The 20,460-nt window shown below is 44.0% G+C and overlaps 1 protein-coding gene across 1 annotated transcript in view; it reads right to left on the bottom strand.

The window, feature by feature from the left end:
• Positions 1-9,812: 9,812 nt before the first annotated feature.
• The window catches only part of LOC307072440 (large neutral amino acids transporter small subunit 4-like), a 31,336-nt gene continuing 20,688 nt past the window's right edge, over positions 9,813-20,460 (bottom strand). Inside the window, exons 10-14 of the mRNA XM_079731743.1 lie at positions 13,164-13,290; positions 12,906-13,038; positions 12,366-12,439; positions 12,134-12,257; positions 9,813-11,898 (exon numbers count right to left, since the gene is read on the bottom strand). Coding sequence (XP_079587869.1) covers positions 11,716-11,898; positions 12,134-12,257; positions 12,366-12,439; positions 12,906-13,038; positions 13,164-13,290 — 641 coding nt within the window. The 3' untranslated portion in view covers positions 9,813-11,715. The remainder of the gene's footprint in view (positions 11,899-12,133; positions 12,258-12,365; positions 12,440-12,905; positions 13,039-13,163; positions 13,291-20,460) is intronic.

The raw sequence follows: 20,460 nt of genomic DNA, 5'->3' as shown, positions 1-20,460 counted from the left end.
GATAACAACATCCCAAGTGATCTTAGCTGTGCACGGCGGTCTTCACTGAAGCGATATGGCTCTTTTTCGCGTCGCATCTCTATTTTTGCTTATCTCTGCCTTCCCGGGGCCAGGGGGCAATACGTCAGAAGTGAGTTGCTGCAACTTAACTTTGTGAGACCGACTGGCGTGCCAGACATCACGCTACAGATTCCGTATCTCATCCGAAGATGTCCTGAAAACATCTACGAAGAAACAGGGGGGATAAGGAGAAGAAAAAGGGGTAAGCGTGGAGGCGTCCGGCTACGACTGAGAAAGATGCGGTTCAACCGGCTTCCGCTGCCCTCAATGATCCTGGGGAACGTCCAATCCATAAGAAATAAATTGGATGAACTCCAGGGAAATGCCCGCTTCCTTAAGGATTACAAAGGCTGCTGCGTGATGGCGTTCACTCAGACTTGGCTAACCGAACGCGACCAGGACTTGGACCTCATGATCACTGGCTTTGGAGCACCGCACCGCTTAAATCGGAAAAGTGAGGTGACGAATACAACTCAGGGAGGAGGGGTATGTCTTTACATTAACCAAAGGTACTGTACGTCGGTAACAGTGAGAGAACGCATCTGTACCCCCGATGTGGAACTTTTGTCAGTGTCGTTGCGGCCCTTTTACCTGCCCCGTGAGTTTCCCCAGCTCTTCATTACGGTGTATCCTAGTCCAACCCAGAGTACACGCCCCCTCCGCTTGTAAAACTGTGTATGACGTAGTACAAAAGCTGAAATCTATCTCCCCTGAGGCTCCGGCTTTCATATTGGGTGACTTCAACCATGTTTCCCTCAAGAAGTCGGTCCCCAACTTTCACCAATATGTAACCTAAAGACTCTTGACCTATGCTATGGGTCAGTAAAGGAGGCATATAAGTCACTTCCGCTACCTTCTCTGGGCCACGGAGGCCACAACTGTGTGTATCCCATGCCCATATACAGAACTGTTCTGAAGAGGGAGAAGGTCTCTACAAAGGACATTAAAGATTGGACTGAAGAGTCTGTGCAGTGTCTAAAGGCCTGTTTCGACTGTACTAACTGGGACATGTTCATAGAGGCTTTTGGGGAAGACCTAGATCAGTTAGTCGATAATATGTGATTATAGCATTCTGTAGAGAAATGATCATCCCATGCAAAAGGGTAAAAATGTATTCTAATAATAAGCCATGGGTCACTAAATCCGTCAAACCCTGCATACAGGCTAAGAAACGTGCCTTCAAACATGGGACTGCCTCTGAATTGTATACAGCCACAAAATATTTGAAAATTGAAATCCATAGAGCTAAAAAGGACTACAAAACAATTCTGGAAAATATAATGGCTGCTAACAACTTGGGCTCAGCCTGGTCAAGTATGAAATCCATTGCAGGCATCAGAGACTCAAAAAACATAAGCACTGTCATCTTAGAGAATTTTGATTCAAATTCTGACCTTTCAAATAAATTATTTTCCCGATTTGACACTTATGACTTCAGTACAGAAATACAGGAACTCAGTCATATTTTAGTCGATCAGAATCACTTTGCAATTGATGAGGGTAATGTAGAAAAGGCATTATCTTCCATAAATGCAAATAAAAGCTGTAGTCCTGATAATATTTGCTGTAGACTGCTTAAGTTATGTTCTAAGGAATTGTGAACAATTTTTCATTATATTTTCAATAAGTCGTTACAAACCCAGCATGTCCCAAAATGTTGGAAGGATGCAGTAGTTGTTCCAGTACCCAAGACAAGGTGCCCCAAAGTACAGAATGACTTTAGGCCTATTGCCCTGACATCTTTTGGCATGAAAACTTTTGAAAAACTAGTGAGAAATTAAATTTGAAAGAAGACACAGTCTGATATTGACCAATTCCAGTTTGCCTGTAAGCCACACAGAGGCGTTGAGGATGCCGCAGTCACTATGATTAACATGCTTTGTAAACATTTGGAAGGTAAGGGAACACATGCTCAGCTTTTATTTGTAGATTTCTCCTCTGCTTTTAACACAATTCAACCCCACATTTTAACAGAAATACTATTAGAGCAATTTGATTTGAGCAAAACTCTTGTGGGCTGGGTTTTAGATTTTTTAACTAATAGGACACAAAGAGTGCGAGTCAATGGAGTACTGTCTGACCAGGGCCCCGTTTCCCGAAAGCATCGTTAGCCTAAGTGGTTAGTGAAGTGCGTTGACGAGCATCGTACAGTTTTCCCACCGTTTCCCGAAAGCATCGTTGGTAATCAAAGTCGTGAAAACGCTCGTAGCTAACGAGGACTCCAGGGGTACTCGTAGGATGCTAAGAGCATCGTTAGCCACCTATAGCCTCAGTGGCGTCACCAGCAGACATTCCGTGTATTGGATGCGTTTTATTAAAACACATCCAATACCACGGAATAACCAGCTGGCGCAATTTCGCATCCAAGAACAGTGGTTACCGCCAATATATTACAAATAGCAAAGATAGAGACATGTTAGAGGTCAACAACAACATAATTTATTGCAGCAATTTAAAATTCCAAAAATACATGCGCAGCCGAAATGTACCGATCAAAAGCCACGTCACAAGGCATATAATAAAATCAAATGATTCCATTGCTCTTTCGAGGAGGTCACTTTCGAGCTGCACTTGCTGTCTCCCTCTGATTTTAATTCAACCATCGTGGTTAAAATGTCCTCATATTGATCAATGACAGAAGACCTAGGCTACTGTAGATATGCCTCATGCTGAGACCAGCGGCTGTCGGACAATTTCTGCAGGCGTTTTTTGTTGCGATTGTTTGCATTAAGCACTGTAGGCGCTTCGGTGAGGCTGTGATGAAGTTCACTATTTATTGGACTATGTCTAGACAGTAACGAACATCCCTGACCGTAGTTAATCGCGTTTGTAGTCTACACTCAGACCAGAACTCATTATTGCATGCGGGTGTCTTCACTCATAAAAAAATTAAAACATTCGGGAGTATGCAATAATACAAATTATTCTTAAGAGGTTAGAGACTCCGTGCGCAGCCCGCCTTCTCCAATGAACCAAGAAAGCCCGCGCCGTGACAAACAGGGGATTTGACCCCCTCGGTTTTACACAGGAAACTTGAGATAAGAAGGTGAAATCGCCGGGCGTGTCAAGCTGCGACCGAACCAGCTTGGCAGTGTAAAGAGACCTATAGCCTACTTCATCCTGCCCAACAATATGGGCAGGATCTAGACCAAGCTCTCCTAATCGGCTCAGCAATAGCCATGTGTCAATGCCTAGCCTCTGCGTTTGAATTATGGAACGTTGCATTTTTTATGTCTACAAATATTCTAGACTAGAGAGTGCGCGCCAATCAATGAAACCTTATAAAAAATCAGATAAAGTCGGTTCTCTTTGCTGCGCAAAGCACGTTTCAGAAATCAGCACATTAAGATAAATGTAGTTGTCACACAAGCTATTTTTGATTTTTGTTAATATGGAATTATTTCAGGGGGGGAAATGCCTTGAAAAAGGATTAGGACTGATACATATGTCGGCCTAGGCCTAATCAATTGTGTTTTGATATCTTTAGCATTCATATTATTGCAGTTTATTTTTTTCGCGTGCTACTCTGCTGTTGACCTTGATGGGGAGATATTTTAACGCTTTTTAACCCCATTTCCCTGCGACATTCCTGTGTCTCCCCCTCCTACGGAGCCCATTTCAGCAACGTGTCAGTAGACAGTTAAAATCCTACGGACGTCGTGAGTGCAGTGAACGTGTGTTCATGTTAAGAGGAGTTTCGGGAAATGCTCCAAAGAAATTTACGATGGATCGCAAGATCCATCGTGAGAATGATCGTACGAGCGTGGATCCATCGTTATCGGGAAAAGGGGCCAAGATCTGTTCCTCCACTTGCTCCCCTCAGGGCTGTGTTCTGTACCCTCTTCTGTTCACTCTTTACACCAACATGTGCCGCAGCAGCAGGGAGGACAGATTCATTTTAAAGTATGCAGATTATTCTGTCATTGTCGGCCTGCAACAAGGAAATACAACAGGCCATGGCCCAGTTGTCCAGGATTTTGTAGATTAGTGTGAGCGGTCCTTCCTACAGAGGACCATTTCCAAAACAAAAAATATGCATGTAGACTTTAGGAAACTCCCCAGGGCAAATGGTCAGATAGTGGAGTGTGTACACAACTACAAATACCTTAGGACCATTATTGACAGCAAACAAAGTTTTGAGGCAAACTGTGAGGCTATGTATAAAAAGGAGAACCAGCGCCTACATTGTATAAGGAAACTGTCCTCCTTCCATATTGACAGAAAGATGCTCACTATGTTTTACAGATGCTTCATTGAATCTGTCATGTCCTTTAGCCTGGTGTCCTGGTTCAGCAACCTACCCCTAAAAAATTAAAACTCACTGAATCAGATTGTGAGGTGGGCTAGTAGGTTAATTGGAGAGCCACAGCTGAACCTAGAAACCCTTCACACTAGGCAGCTACTGAGGCTAGTTGGGTCCATCCTAGAAAATGGATCCCACCCACTACATGGTGTATTCCAGCTCCTCCCATCAGCCGTAGGTTTAAAATGCCTGGTAAAACTAAAAGGTACAGAGGTAGTTTTGTTCCTTCAGCTATTAAGACCCTGAACCTGACCCTGAGGCTATTTGTAGACTACACACTAATGCTTTTAAATTATGCGCAGCCTTCCTAATTTATTTATTTATTTATTCATTTATTGACCCAGCTTTTTTGTATTTGATATGGTGGTTTTTATTCTTTATTTTATCAACGTTTTTTTGATAGTACTATTGTGTACTTTTTATCTAAATCTCTACGCCTGGAGCACATGTGACTGTTATGTCATTGTCGTCTGTCAATATTGTCAGTTTGTAATGTGTGTATGCAGCCCACTCTTTTTACCTGCAACCAAATCTACCCTTGTGTACAAATAAAGTTACCTTATATATATATATATATGTATATATATATATATATATACACACAGTGGGGCAAAAAAGTATTTAGTCAGCCACCAATTGTGCAAGTTCTTCCACTTAAAAAGACGAGAGAGGCCTGTAATTTTCATCATAGGTAAACCTCAGCTATGAGAGACAAAATGAAAAAAATAAATCCAGAAAATCACATTGTCTGATTTTTTTAAGAATTTATTTGCAAATTATGGTGGAAAATAAGTATTTGGTCACCTACAAAACAGCAAGATTTCTGGCTGTCAAAGACCTGTAACTTCTTCTTTAAGAGGCTCCTCTGTCCTCCACTCGTTACCTGTATTAATGGAACCTGTTTGAACTCCTTATCAGTATAAAAGACACCTGTCCACAACCTCAAACAGTCACACTCCAAACTCCACTACGGCCAAGACCAAAGAGCTCTTAAAGGACACCAGAAATACAATTGTAGACCTGCACCAGGCTGGGAAGTCTGAATCTGCAATAGGTAAGCAGCTTGGTGTGAAGAAATCAACTGTGGGAGCAATTATTAGGAATTGGAATACATACAAGACCACTGATAATCTCCCTCGATCTGGGGCTCCACGCAAGATCTCACCCTGTGGGGTCAAAATGATCACAAGAACGGTGAACAAAAATCCCAGAACCACACGGGGGGACCTAGTGAATGACCTCCAGAGAGCTGGGACCAAAGTAACAAAGGCTACCATCACTAACACACTACGCCGCCAGGGACTCAAATCCTGCAGTGCCAGACGTGTCCCCCTGCTAAAGCCAGTGCAAGTCCGGGCCCGTTTGAAGTTTGCTAGAGAGCATTTGGATGATCCAGAACAGGATTGGGAGAATGTCATATGGTCAGATGAAACCAAAATAGAACTTTTTGGTAAAAACTCAACTCGTCGTGTTTGGAGGAGAAAGAATGCTGAGTTGCATCCAAAGAACACCATACCTACAGTGAAGCATGGGGGGTGGAAACATCATGCTTTGGGGCTGTTTTTCTGCCAAGGGACCAGGACGTCTGATCTGTGTGACGGAAAGAATGAATGGGGCCATGTATCGTGAGATTTTGAGTGAAAACCTCCTTCCATCAGCAAGGGCACTGAAGATGAAACGTGGCTGGGTCTTTCAGCATGACAATGACCCCAAACACAGCGCCCGGGCAACGAAGGAGTGGCTTCGTAAGAAGCATTTCAAGGTCCTGGAGTGGCCTAGCCAGTCTCCAGATCTCAACCCCATAGAAAATCTTTGGAGGGAGTTGAAAGTCCGTGTTGCCCAGCGAAGGCCCAAAAACATCACTGCTCTAGAGGAGATCTGCATGGAGGAATGGGCCAAAATACCAGCAGCAGTGTGTGAAAACCTTGTAAAGACTTACAGAAAACGTTTGACCTCTGCCAACAAAGGGCATGTAACAAAGTATTGAGATGACCTTTTGTTATTGACCAAATACTTATTTTCCACCATAATTTGCAAATAAATTCTTTAAAAATCAGACAGTGATTTTCTAGATTTTTTTTTTTTTCATTTTGTCTCTCATAGCTGAGGTATACCTATGATGAAAATTACAGGCCTCTCTCATCTTTTTAAGTGGGAGAACTTGCACAATTGGTGGCTGACTAAATACTTTTTTGCCCCACTGTATATACACAATATAAAATCATAGAAGTCATAGAAGAAAAATAATTTGTGTCTGTCTCTGGAGATGAAACATTTAGGCTTATCAATCAATAATCAAAACATCAATTATTGTCAGTCCAGGGGGAGAGTGATGTCCAGGAAGTGATATCATTGAAAGAGTGAGACATTTAGGGTATGGCAGTATAGGAAAATTGCAGATAAGATTAGGGTCTATTTTGAGGGAATTAAAATATATTGCCTGGTAAATCACACTTTCTCTTATCAGCCTTATGCTGGCTCCTTTAATCCTTTTCAACTGACCAAAGTAACCTGACCGAGTAAGTTAAATCGAAACGACACAAGGCCCTTACTTTGTGGGTTTGCTGACCTCTAGAGGTTAAAAACATTTCTAAAAAGGTTAAAACGTGCTAAGCCGATGTGGCTGCTCTGTGATTCATTAAGCATGGCCAGTGGCGGTTTTGCACTCGGAAGGGGTCTTGCCCAGGCTGTAATTCAATGTAGAACCGCCACTGAGCATGGCCAAGACTTCTTACTTTTAAAACAGTCTCAAAATCAGACTTAAGTGAAAATACATAACAAGTGTATCACACTGTACGGATAAACTTTAAAACAAGTTATTCCATTATAAAGGAGCTCTGGAGTTCCTCAAATCCCTTAAATTACTTTACATTTACCATGGTTAATGTGTTTCAACCTTCAGGTCGCCGCAAACTCCAAAAATATGCATCTAGTGTGTCTTATGAATTAAGGTACGGCCACACTGAACGCGTTACGTGCGTAACACGCCTAACCTGACGCTTGATCATTGTGTCACAAAAATGGTTCAACGCACCTAACGTGCCCATGCAGCTAAATGAGCCCACCCAGCGGAGGTGTCTTGCTTCGGCCAGAAGGGGCTTATTTTCAATAATGACCGGTGACGTTCTATACATTATCCCGATTATTACACGGCTACTTGCCAAAACGAAAAAATAACTTCACATGGTGTGTCTTTTTACAATTTATTCGTTACCAGCATTCGCAGTGATTAGCAGAGAAATAGTCTGCCAAAGACGTTGACGTCGCTTAGCAACCGAAGACGCTGGGGTTGACAAGTTAAGGACTACTACCCATGCAAGTGAATGGAGCGTTCCACGGCGTTGAGAAGACCCGTGTAATAAAGGCCTATAATATTTCTGTTTATGGTACAGATTTCTCCTCAGATTAGGCCAATAAAGCAATGATTAAAAAGAACCACAAACGCTTGATCAAAGGCCCGGCCCTACCCGGCCCGAGGATAGTGGTGGGAAATATCGGCCCGACCCGGCCCACGGGTCGGCTCGGGCTCGGGCAGAGAATCTAAACCAGGGGGGCCCAAATTCTTCCCAGTGGAGGGCCAAATGTAATCGTGGGGAGGCTTGTGGGCCAAAATTAAAAATTTTCAGTATATTTAGTCAAATATGTGGGAGGCGGCTGAACAGGATAGGAGCTCAACAGCGCCACCCTACCATCAATGTATCACAATGTTATTCTAGGGTCAGGAATGGAAGTGCACCAATATATAATATTCAATGAGAGCGAGCGCAGATTCCGAGCGCTGATGGCGGAAAACAATAATATATACAGTGGGTAAGGCGCGGGCCAAATAAAATCGGGCCCCAAATTGGGCAGCCCTGATCTAAACTCTAGTGCATGACATCCTCCGTAGGCGCTCACAGCTGGGTGTGTTTCACCACCTCCTCATTGTTTCAGCACACACTGAAACGATGACTTGGTCATCCATGTTCTTTATGCTTCTGTGCGTCCTCCGTCTCTCTGCCAGTGGCATCGGGTCAAGCTCAATGCTGATTGGCTATCGCGGCTAAGCGTCATGCGTAGGTGTGTCAAAAGTTAAAATTTTCAAGCGTTGGGGCGTTGGGCGTGTTATTTTGGTGCGTGAAACGCGTCTAACGCGCTGCTTTAGCGCGTGTAACGCATTTACGCGCCTAAACCAATGGTTCCCTATGCAAAAATGCCGATTTTTAACGCCTCTAACGCGCGGAACGCGTTCAGTGTGGCCGTACCTTTACTCTTTAGAGATGCAACAGCCGTCACACAACTGGTTTGGGTAGCCTTGGTTTGGGGGCACATAGAGCCGATTGGGGATGAATTGCCAGGTAAGTGAGGAAGCTGTATATCCGTCAATAAATCACATTCATAGTGCTGGAATATAGTTAGAAAATCAATTTTTCCGTATACCTGCATCTCCTTCTCTGAGAACCATATGTCTCATCACAAGACCGTAACATACTACTCACGAGAATAGCCTCTCCTGGCTCCTTAAAAGATTAATAAACGCATGCGATCTACTTCTATGTCATGATGAATAGGTCCTAGAATCTACCCGTTATTCATTTGCAAGGAGACTGAAGGTGTGTTTTCTTTGACAGAGAGACAAGACTCTTCCACTAGTTTTCTTGAATATAAAAAGGTGCATTCCATTTGTTAATCAGTTATCTTCTATGTATAAAAAAATAAACATTTGCATTCTTTATGTTTTGTTTGTAATGGTGCACATTTCGAAGAAGTAAAGAAAACATATCTGGGACTGTGGCAGGATACATGGTGCATAGGCACCATGCACAACAAGATCACGTCCATTGCAGTGTGAGGTAGCACACAGCAGGTGACTTCCATTCTCCAAGTCTAAGGTGCGTTGTGTGCCGTTCATTACCCCCTCCCCCCCTATGTATTAGTGAGTGTGTGTATCATTGCAAGGGGGCATGTGTATTTCAACTACAGCAGGCTGCTACCATAGTAACGGCCCAGCAAATTCCTGGTTGGGATGGCTGGAGCCAGAGGGCGGGCCTTGTGTCCTGCTTTAACTGTCGGAATGAGAGGGGCTCTGAAAGGTGAGTCTTTGGTAGTCCCCCTCAGCCAACATGATCTAAAAACACAGTAATACCAGCGACAACATTGGAAAATCAAAGATGGAAGGAAAAGCCAAACAAAACCTGTTCTGGACCTCAGCCACTAATCACAAGGCTCCCGCACAATGATGCACAACCTGCTGGAGAAGCAGACTGCTTGTACCACACTGTTGATGTGCGCTTTACCGATCCTGCTTTGACTTCAAGCAGCTTCTAGCAGTATTTAAACCTTATTCCAGCAGTTTCAGTGTAGTCTTCTATTGAGGGGAAGCCAAATCAATGAACCAGTTGATAGAGATATATATATATATATATATATATATATATATATATATATATATATATATATATAGCTCAATGGAAGTGAGATTACACGACTAAAAGTTGCAGATCTACTGTGGCCTTTCTTCCATGTTCACTCAACAGTTCAGTACTCTGCCCCTCAGATATGGCTTGTAGCTTAATCTGGTATTTCAACTAGCACCTTTTCGGATTTAAAGATTACCGTCATGTACCTGTTTAGTTATGTAAAAAATTAAATAACTAGGACAGGTGACCATGGATACTATTATTGCTATAGGGAAACAAGGAAATGTGTGTAGCAGTTAAAGAAACATAAAATACAGAAAACAAGAAGAACGACCCCATCTCCCTGATTCTCTTCTCTCGTGTACTACTCCTACTGCCACTCGAAATCAACAAAGAAATGTCCTCTTCTGCATTAGCCTCGATATTCAACATCCATCTCTGAAATGATAGTGTCAGTTAATTGAAAAAAGAAAGAAATATTTGTGAACTGCAGCCTAGTCTGGTTTAAGTAGCCTAGCCCCGTGAATCGTGAGCACCTGACAATCAAAACCCAACGCTGACTCTGAGACATGGTTGGAACCTGACTGTCTACTGTTTGAACTGCATGGCCTCATTTCTTCCCTGTGTGAACTGTTTTCTACACATATCATGATAAGACAGTAGGTAGTAGGTGCAGTGGCACCTTATTGCTGGTATTATTATATTATATAGGAAAAGCCGAAAAACAAAGCACAACATGAGAGTCAACAGCAGCCTTGAAAACAGTGTTTTTCATACTGCTATCACGGGGACAATTAAAGTCCCATTGGATGGTTGAGCTCCATCAGTGTGGCCAGTGTGGTGGAGGAGGATGTTGGGGGTGGGGGAGGAGTTGGAGTAGAGCCCCTGAGTACATCAAAGCTGCGTGTCAACAACAATAACATCAACAACAAGAAGCTTCCTAACACGGCAGCCAAGAGGAGGTGCGGTCTGAAGGCCAGCCAGCCGGCGCATCCCGCAGAGCTGCTCACAAATCCTTCTCTCTGTGTAGGTTTAGCACACCAATTTAACAAAAAGTAGCGTAATGTAACGTAAACCATCACACACACATCCCAGAAAAATCATTGAATCATCCTGCTATATGAAAACGAGTAACAACAAAAACAATCCACTAACAGATCCGATCCCCAGAAACTGATGTCACTGCTGACATGATACGAGGAGAGACCTTGTTTGGTTTAGTGGATGATACTGCGTTTGGTTTGGTTTGGTGCACAAGACACAAGACAGAATGGGAGGGGTGCTTGACAACACTTTGGTGTGGCTACACTGAATGGCCTACACCATTGTAATTATATCCTTACGATCCTTATATCTGCTGTTCAACAGTGGTTATGGATGGACCTCACTGGGGGATAGGGGATGGGATGTTTGGGTGAGCAGTTTATCTTATTATATATTCTCTCTTCTTCTTAACAAATGCCCAAGGTTGGTGAGTGTTGGATACATTACCCCCATTGCATGTGCTGGCAACTTTAGGCAGGTACATCTCTCCATGTCTAATACATCCTGCTGTTTTCTTCAAAAGATGTGCGTTTGTGCCTTTAATGTGTGTCCGTCTTTGTGTGTGTGTGTGTGTGTGTGTCAAGTCAGTGCAGACAGCAGAGGGCCAAACTTCTCGTGTCACTGTAGAGTGGTGTCACTGACCTGCGTGTGTGTGTGTGTGTGTGTGTGTGTGTGTGTGTTTTGGGGACTCTGAAGAGACTAGTGGGGCTGAATACATAGACAATACAAAGAAAAAGAGGCCGAGAGGAACGACCACATGAACACAAGATGGAGAGTAGTCCTCTCTCCCATCCCCTCTCTTCTGCTCTCATCCATTCAGCAGAACTGCTTAAATTCTTTTTTTTTATCCTGGAAATGCCCTGTCGAGCTCCACAGGGCTTCTCTCCCACCTTAGAGGGCGAGAGATTACTAGACAAAGACCTCTGGCTTTATGCCATCGGCATCGCCGCCATCGCCGTTGCTGATGTGGGCGTAGGCCTTGGGGTCGTCGTCGCGCTCCTCCCTGAGCCGTGTCAGGTGGCGGCTGTGGCACAGCAGGTAGAGGGGCAGGCAGAACCCCAGCAGGCTCAGGCCCAGCAACCCCACATTGACCTGGGGGGGCAGAGGACACACCCTGATACAGAGAGGGTTGTGTTGCGTTTGACGAACAGCAAATGCAATCATTGTTCCCCCTGAGTGTTTTTCAGATACACCTGAAGGACATTATGGTTAAAAGGAGAAAGGGTTAGGAGCTTGTGGTATACAGCGGCTCATATGGTGTGTGAATAGAGGAATACTCAAAGCACAAAGCATCTATCAGTGGAACACTAGTGAACGCCTTGCGTACCCAGAGGGGGTCTCCCTCCAGGGGGCCCACCATGGCCATGAACAGAGGCTGCTGCAACAGGGCGAACAGAGCACTGATCAGAGACTGCATGCCCGTCAGACTGCCAAACTGGGAAGACGGGTAGCTGCCAGGGACAAACAACACACAACAATAAGAAATACAATATGATACCATCCAGGGAATATTGTTTTGTAAGAAATGCTATAAAAGAGGACAACTTGTGGAAACTTACACAGCTGCATAGAGGCCTCCGACTGCAGAGTGTATGAAACCTCTAACGACGGTGTGCAAAATAAAAGACAAAATCTGGAGATCAGAAGGCCAAAATGTGGGTTAAGAAATGTAATATAAGAAATGTAATAAAGTACACATAGTAGCAAGCAAGGCCACCAGGTGGCAATGAAGTGCTTCCAAAGAGCATCAGCTGCATTGTAATGTGTCTCTCAGGGCTGAACATGATGTTTTATATTTCACTCCCTTCAAGATAGTTCTCTCTCTCTCTCTCTCTCTCTCTCTCTCTCTCTCTCTCTCTCTCTCTCTCTCTCTCTGCAGTGCTGCTCCCGACAAGAGGCTCAGGACCTCAATACAACTCTGGGACCCATGCTGGTAAAATGTGCCTCCTATATAATGTTTTAATCAATCCATCCATCCAGCCTGTGTTCAGGTTTGTGTGTATTTCTATGTATGTGTAGATGTGTGTGTGTTTGTGTGTGTGTGTGTATGTGTACACATGTACGTGTGTGTGTGTGTGTGTGTTGCGTTGTGTGTGTACCTGTAGGGGCAGATTTGGGACGATACAGGTGAAGCCGAAGGCCACCAGCAGCAGGTTGGTGAAGATGAACGCTCGAGTCGCGTTGGTGATCTTCTGAATCTGCTTGTCAGGACGCCGGTCCTGCCCAGGCTCTCTGAACACAGACACAAATGCCATCAATGTGCCTGTGTGTTGTGTTTATGTGCAAGGATGTATTTGCAACTGTTTACGTTAGTTTCAAATAAGCTTTTGTGTGTGTTTGTGTGTGTGTGTGCTCGCCTCATTGCCTTGGCATCGCTCTCATCCTCACAGTCTTTAAGCCTCCAGTCCATCATGTAGCCGATGACAGGGGAGGTGATGAGACACAGGAGCTGGAGCACGCCGAAGATAGACGTGTACACACTCACTTAGGGAGAGAAAGAGGGAGACATGGGGAGAGGAGAAAGAGAATGGGAAGATTGTTGCCATCAGAACAACACACAACTGGGCCTCGTTTCCCGATAACGATAACGGACCTTCGCTTGTACGATCATTCATACAATGGATCTTGCGAACCATCGTGAATTTCCCGAAACTCCTCTTAACATGAACGCACGTTCACTGCACTCACGACGTTCGTAGGATTGTAACTGTCTACTGACACGGTGCTGAAATGGGCTCCGTACTGAGGGAGACGCAGGAATGTCGCAGGAAAATGGGGTTGAAAAGCGTTAAAATATCTCCCCATCAAGGCCAACAGCAGAGTAGCCTACGAAAAGAATAGACTGCAATAATTTGAATGCTAAAGATATTAAAACACAATGGATTAGGCCTAAGCCGACATATGTATCAGTCCTAATCCTGAACGCACTGCGCGTCCATTTTTTCACGGCATTTTCCCCCCTTCCATATTACAAAAATCAAAAATAGCTTGAGTGACAACTAGGTGCTCATTTCTGCATTTCGCGCATTCTCTAGTCTAGAATATTTGTAGACATTAAAAATGCAACGTTCCATTCATTCATTATCATTCAAACACAGAAGCTAGGCATTCACACACGGCTATTGCTGACCCGATAAGGAGAGCTTGGTCTAGTTCCTGCCCATATTGTTGGGCAGGATGATGTAGGCTATAGGTCTTTTTACACTGCCAAGCCGGTTCGGTCGCAGCCTGGCACACCTGGCGGTTTCACCTTCTTATCTCAAGATTCCTGTGTAAAACCGAGGGGGTCAACCCCCGGTCGTCACGGTGTGGGCTTTCTTGTTTCACTCGAGAAGGCAGGGCTGCGCATGGAGTCTAGACCTCTTTAGAATAATTTGTATTATTGCATACTCCCGAATATTTTAATTTTTTTATGAATGAAGACACCCGCATGCAATAATGAGTTCACGTCTGAGTGTAGACTACAAACGCGATTATCTATGGTCAGGGATGTTCGTTACTGTCTAGACACGGTCCAATAAATAGTGAACTTCATCACAGCCTCACCGAAGTACCTACAGTGCTTAATGCAAACAATCGCAACAAAAAACGCCAGCAGAAATTATCCAACACCCGCTGGTCTCAGCATGATTCATGTCTACAGTAGCCTATGTCTTCTGTCATTGATCAATATGAGGACATTTTAACCACGATGGTTGAATTAAAATCAGAGGGAGACAGCAAGTGCAGCTCGAAAGCGACCTCCCACACAAGAGCAATGGAATCATTTGATTTTATTATATGCCTTGTGACGTGGCGATTGATCGGTACATTTCGGCTGCGCATGTATTTTTGGAATTTTAAATTGCTGCAATAAATTATGTTGTTGTTGACTTAACATGTCTCTATCTTTGCTGTTTAAATCTAACAGTCTATGAGTAATATATCGACGGTAACCACTGTTTTTGGTTGCGAATTTGTGCCAGCTGGGCATTCCATGGTATTGGTTTTCATAAAACACATCCAATACACGGAATGTCCGCTGGTGACGCCACTGAGGCTATAGTAGGCTAATGATGCTCTTAGCATCCTACAAGTACCCCTTGAGTCCTCGTTAGCTACGAGTGTTTTCACGACGTTCATTACCAACGATGCTTTCGGGAAACGGTGTGAAAACTGTACGATGCTCGTACGACGCACTTCACGATCCACTTAGGCTAACGATGCTTTCGGGAAACGGGGCCCTGGCCCAAAGTGGTCACAACAATAACATGATTGAAACATTTTATGTTTGTTTCAAAGAGGAACCAAGAGAAGGCAGCACTGAAGACGAAGGAGGAACTGATAAGGTAGAGCAGACAGAACTAGAATGCGTTTCATCCCAACAAACTGCGAGAGTGTGGTCAATGAGACCAACTGAAAACGAAGACGATATAGAACTGAAACTGTGATTCGGAAAAAAGTATAAAGGTATTCGAAATTCGGTTTTCAGATTCAGAAGTGTGTTGATTTGTTAAATGGTTTGAATGAAGGTTACGTTGAAAATTGACAGAGCCGTCCGCCCATTGACTTACATTGTAAGAAAAAAAGCGAAAAGCTTAAAGGAGACATATTATGGCGTTTTCACAATAAGTAAACATAGTATTTGAGTTCCAGAAAACATGTTTTTGAAGCTGTTTGCTGGATATTGCTTTTAGGAAAAAAAAATCGCATTCCCCTCTGTTTCAGTCCCTTCAGAATGCGCTGTTTCTGGTGTCTGTAGCTTTAATGCAAATGAGCTGCTGGCCATTGACCAATGAGATGTCAGACTGAACCACAGCATGGAGGAGAAGGGATTGTTGCCGTTTGCGAACTCCTGGAGCTCTATATCTATATAATATAATATAATATAATATAATATAATAATGATAATATTATATATGGGTGTTTATATAATATTATATCTAATATCATGGCCACAAGATATGTGCGCCTCGGATGATATTATGAATCATAAAGACTGCGTCTGACGTCTCTGGCACTTCCACAACTAGTAAAGACTCGTAGTATGGGGATATCTCAGCCATGGTTGAGAAGAATTGGGGGAAAGGAACTTTGGCCTTGACTCTCTGGTACATGAATTGCGACATGGAGAAGAAAGGGATTGTACTCCGGAAGCTGAGCTGTCGGACTGCCGCCGAGCTCCCCTAGCCGGAGCTGCCGGACTGCCGCCGAAGCCTCGGTGGCACCGCCGGACTGCCGCCGTCGAAGCCGTTCGGCCGCCGGCGATACTTCGGCGGCAGTCCGTCAGCTCTGGCGGTGTACTCCGGGAGCTGAACTGCCACCAAAGCTTTCCGAATGCTCCGGCGGGTGTCCTCCGGGAGCTGAAAAGTCTGGTGGTGGTAGCTCGGCGGCAGTCTGGCAGCTCAGCTCCGAGGGTACAATCCCTTTCTCCTCCAAGTCTCCTCCTCCGTACTGCCGCCGGCAGCTCCAGCGGGGGGAGGCAGTCCGGCAGAGAAAGGAATTGTACTCCCAGAGCTGAGCTGCCGCCGAGTTCCCCCCGCCGGAGCAGCTTGTCCGCTGGTCCACAAAATCTTAGCTATGCTCTGATTGGAGGGGAGTGGGGAAGTGGGAGGTAATATTCATTCATTTATTCATATTCATGCTACTTTATGGATGCTTTTATAAAGGTGTTAGTGAGCCCCTAATACAGTACTTGAAGATGTTCAAGAAGCCTTGGTGCAGAATTACAGCCACTACGAGCCAGTGCCACAATGAGCTTTCCACAAACGTGCCGTTTTTTAGAGACAGGTCAAGGTGGGGGCTGGGCAAATATCAAAATTTGATTGCGATTTCGATTTTAGCGTCAAAACGATCACAAAATTAACATAATCAAGTTTTTCAATATTAAAAAAATATATAAATATATACTGTATATATATTTTTTAAATGTTTTACAGAAAGGGCAGAACAGCTGGATACATATCTGTATATCATTTTAGATTGGAACATTTTCTGTTTTGACCATTTTGTGCATTTTTTTAAGGCAAAATTTCAAAGTTCTCAGTTACAACGTTTGCTGAATAAATACTTGTTTTCAAACTCAAAAATAATCGTTTGAATAATTGTGATTTTAATATTGCCCAAAATAATCGTGATTATGATTTTTCCAATAATCTAGCAGCCCTTATATAATATATAGATATCTATATAATATAACATATATTATCACGGCCAAAAGCTTTGTGCGCCACCGGACGACATTATGAATCTCAAACGACTGCATCGGGTTCTCCGACATCTCTGGTTCTTCCACTTCCACGTCAATCTGATGTACAGACTGAGCGGCGACATGGAGGAGAAAGGGATTGCTGCCGTTTGCGGACTCCCAGTACTTCCACAACGAGACTCATAGTGAGGGTTATCTCGGCATTAGTGGAGCACCACCGCCGACATGGAGGAGAAAGGGATTGTTGCCCATGATTTTTGCCCGGGATTGTCTCACTAGCTGTGGCCACTGGGCCCAGCTAGTGGCTCAGCTAGTTTTTATTGGCTGATGATAGGCCTCTGATCTTTGTAAGCCCTAAACAAAAAATCACATTGTCTTGGGCCTACGCCGATCGGGGGGCCTATCATGAGCCAGTAGAAAAAAATATATACAGTGGGGCAAAAAAGTATTTAGTCAGCCACCAATTGTGCAAGTTCTCCCACTTAAAAAGATGAGAGAGGCCTGTAATTTTCATCATAAGTATACCTCAGCTATGAGAGACAAAATGAAAAAAAAAAATCTGGAAAATCACATTGTCTGATTTTTAAAGAATTTATTTGCAAATTATGGTGGAAAATAAGTATTTGGTCAATAACAAAAGGTCATCTCAATACTTTGTTACATGCCCTTTGTTGGCAATGACAGAGGTCAAACGTTTTCTGTAAGTCTTTACAAGGTTTTCACACACTGCTGCTGGTATTTTGGCCCATTCCTCCATGCAGATCTCCTCTAGAGCAGTGATGTTTTTGGGCCTTCGCTGGGCAACACAGACTTTCAACTCCCTCCAAAGATTTTCTATGGGGTTGAGATCTGGAGACTGGCTAGGCCACTCCAGGACCTTGAAATGCTTCTTACGAAGCCACTCCTTCGTTGCCCGGGCGCTGTGTTTGGGGTCATTGTCATGCTGAAAGACCCAGCCACGTTTCATCTTCAGTGCCCTTGCTGATGGAAGGAGGTTTTCACTCAAAATCTCACGATACATGGCCCCATTCATTCTTTCCGTCACACGGATCAGACGTCCTGGTCCCTTGGCAGAAAAACAGCCCCAAAGCATGATGTTTCCACCCCCATGCTTCACTGTAGGTATGGTGTTCTTTGGATAAAACTCAGCATTCTTTCTCCTCCAAACACGACGAGTTGAGTTTTTACCAAAAAGTTCTATTTTGGTTTCATCTGACCATGTGACATTCTCCCAATCCTGTTCTGGATCATCCAAATGCTCTCTAGCAAACTTCAAACGGGCCCGGACATGCACTGGCTTTAGCAGGGGGACACGTCTGGCACTGCAGGATTTGAGTCCCTGGCGGCGTAGTGTGTTAGTGATGGTAGCCTCTGTTACTTTGGTCCCAGCTCTCTGGAGGTCATTCACTAGGTCCCCCCGTGTGGTTCTGGGATTTTTTTTCACCGTTCTTGTGATCATTTTGACCCCACAGGGTGAGATCTTGCGTGGAGCCCCAGATCGAGGGAGATTATCATTGGTCTTGTATGTATTCAATTTCCTAATAATTGCTCCCACAGTTGATTTCTTCCCACCAAGCTGCTTACCTATTGCAGACTCAGACTTCCCAGCCTGGTGCAGGTCTACAATTGTGTTTCTGGTGTCCTTTGACAGCTCTTTGGTCTTGGCCATAGTGGAGTTTGGAGTGTGACTGTTTGAGGTTGTGGACAGGTGTCTTTTATACTGATAAGGAGTTCAAACAGGTGCCATTAATACAGGTAACAAGTAGAGGACAGAGGAGCCTCTTAAAGAAGAAGTTACAGGTCTGTGACAGCCAGAAATCTTGCTGGTTTGTAGGTGACCAAATACTTATTTTCCACCATAATTTGCAAATAAATTCTTAAAAAATCAGACAATGTGATTTTCTGGATTTTTTTTTTCATTTTGTCTCTCATAGCTGAGGTTTACCTATGATGAAAATTACAGGCCTCTCTCGTCTTTTTAAGTGGGAGAACTTGCACAATTGGTGGCTGACTAAATACTTTTTTGCCCCACTGTATATATTTTTTTCCAGCAGCTCATGATAGGCCCCCTGATCGGCGTAGGCCCTGGGGCTTCAGCCCAGGGAAGCCCGTGCATTAAGGCGGCCTTGGTTACAGTGTGTGTATATTCACACACTCACATGTGGCGCTCGCACGGTCGTAGCTCATTGTCTCATTGGTGGGCAGTGTTGGGAACGTTACTTTAAAAAAGTAATTAGTTAGTTACTCACCACTTGTTCCAAAAAGTAACTGAGTTAGTAACTGAATTACTCTATAATAAAAGTAACTAGTTACCAGGGAAAGTAACTATTTGGGTTACTGTAAAAAAAGAAAGTTGTTATCTGTCAAAGAATTTGGATTTTTCTGAGCAATTTTCACTTGGCCTTAATGTGTTTTATGGTTGAACAGCCCATTCAAGGCCCTCATATACTTCCAACTGAATTGTAATTTGCTTAGTTGCAAAGGCTGTGGAACATCTGCCGAATACTACAGAAAATGCCAACTTTTCATCGGATTGCTCCGGACTCGCCATTTCTGCAGTTTGATGTGTGCGTGTGCGCGTGTGTGTGGCGCCTGGCTTGTATGTGAAAACACTGGATTCGATTGGCTACCATGAAACATGACTCTCCCTTAGCCAAACCATAATCGCTTATCTCGTTGCTAACCCGGCGTTACCTTACGCCGTTCTTTTAAATGGTGTTATTACAAACACTGTTGGTGGGCCAAATTCTCTGGGCGGGCAAGGCAGAGAAAGGGGAGGTAACTTGGCCCCTTATAACGACATATAGGGCCAAATTCGAAATCGGAGTGTCTGAATTTTCATTTTTCATAGGCGGAGCAGGATACCTAGTGCTCGTTTTGCACCTAACGTCATTTCTAGCCACTGGGGGACCATCGTCAGGCTAGGGGAACCAATATTAATGTTAGTGAAATTTTCCTGGCAGGCTCTTACCCACTTCCATCCTTTTAACTGCAGCAGGAAGCCAGCATGGAACAGCAGAGAGAAAGAGAGAGAAGGGCGAGGGAGGGAGGAAGAGAGAGCGCCAGAGCATCAAGGGGAGGGACAGAGCAGGGAGGTGTTTACAGTTGGCAATAGAAAAGCAGCATGACTAAGCAGAAAGAGGGCCGCCAGTCATAGAAAATCAGTTCTCATCACCACAAAAAAAACAAAATACAATAATCTAGAGACCTGTTGTCTAGATAATCTAAAGAACTAGAAAGCTAAACTAGAAAATCTAGAGAACTGTAGATTATTGAATGTTGTTTTACTTTTTTTGCTTTTTGTGGAAGAGCAAAGTAGCCCAGAGGGGCATTTCATCAAAGTCGCTAACGAAGGTGGCGCTTAGTTGATTAAGCCCAGTTAGAACTAACGGCAACTCCCACACTTCCACATCAACGCAATTCAGCCGCGCCTTGTTCAGGTTCGTTCAAACCAGGCTAACGTTATC

This window comes from Pollachius pollachius (genome assembly GCF_949987615.1).
Source record: "Pollachius pollachius genome assembly, chromosome: 3".
NCBI classification, from domain to species: domain Eukaryota; kingdom Metazoa; phylum Chordata; class Actinopteri; order Gadiformes; family Gadidae; genus Pollachius; species Pollachius pollachius.
This window is presented reverse-complemented; position numbering and strand designations above follow the sequence as displayed.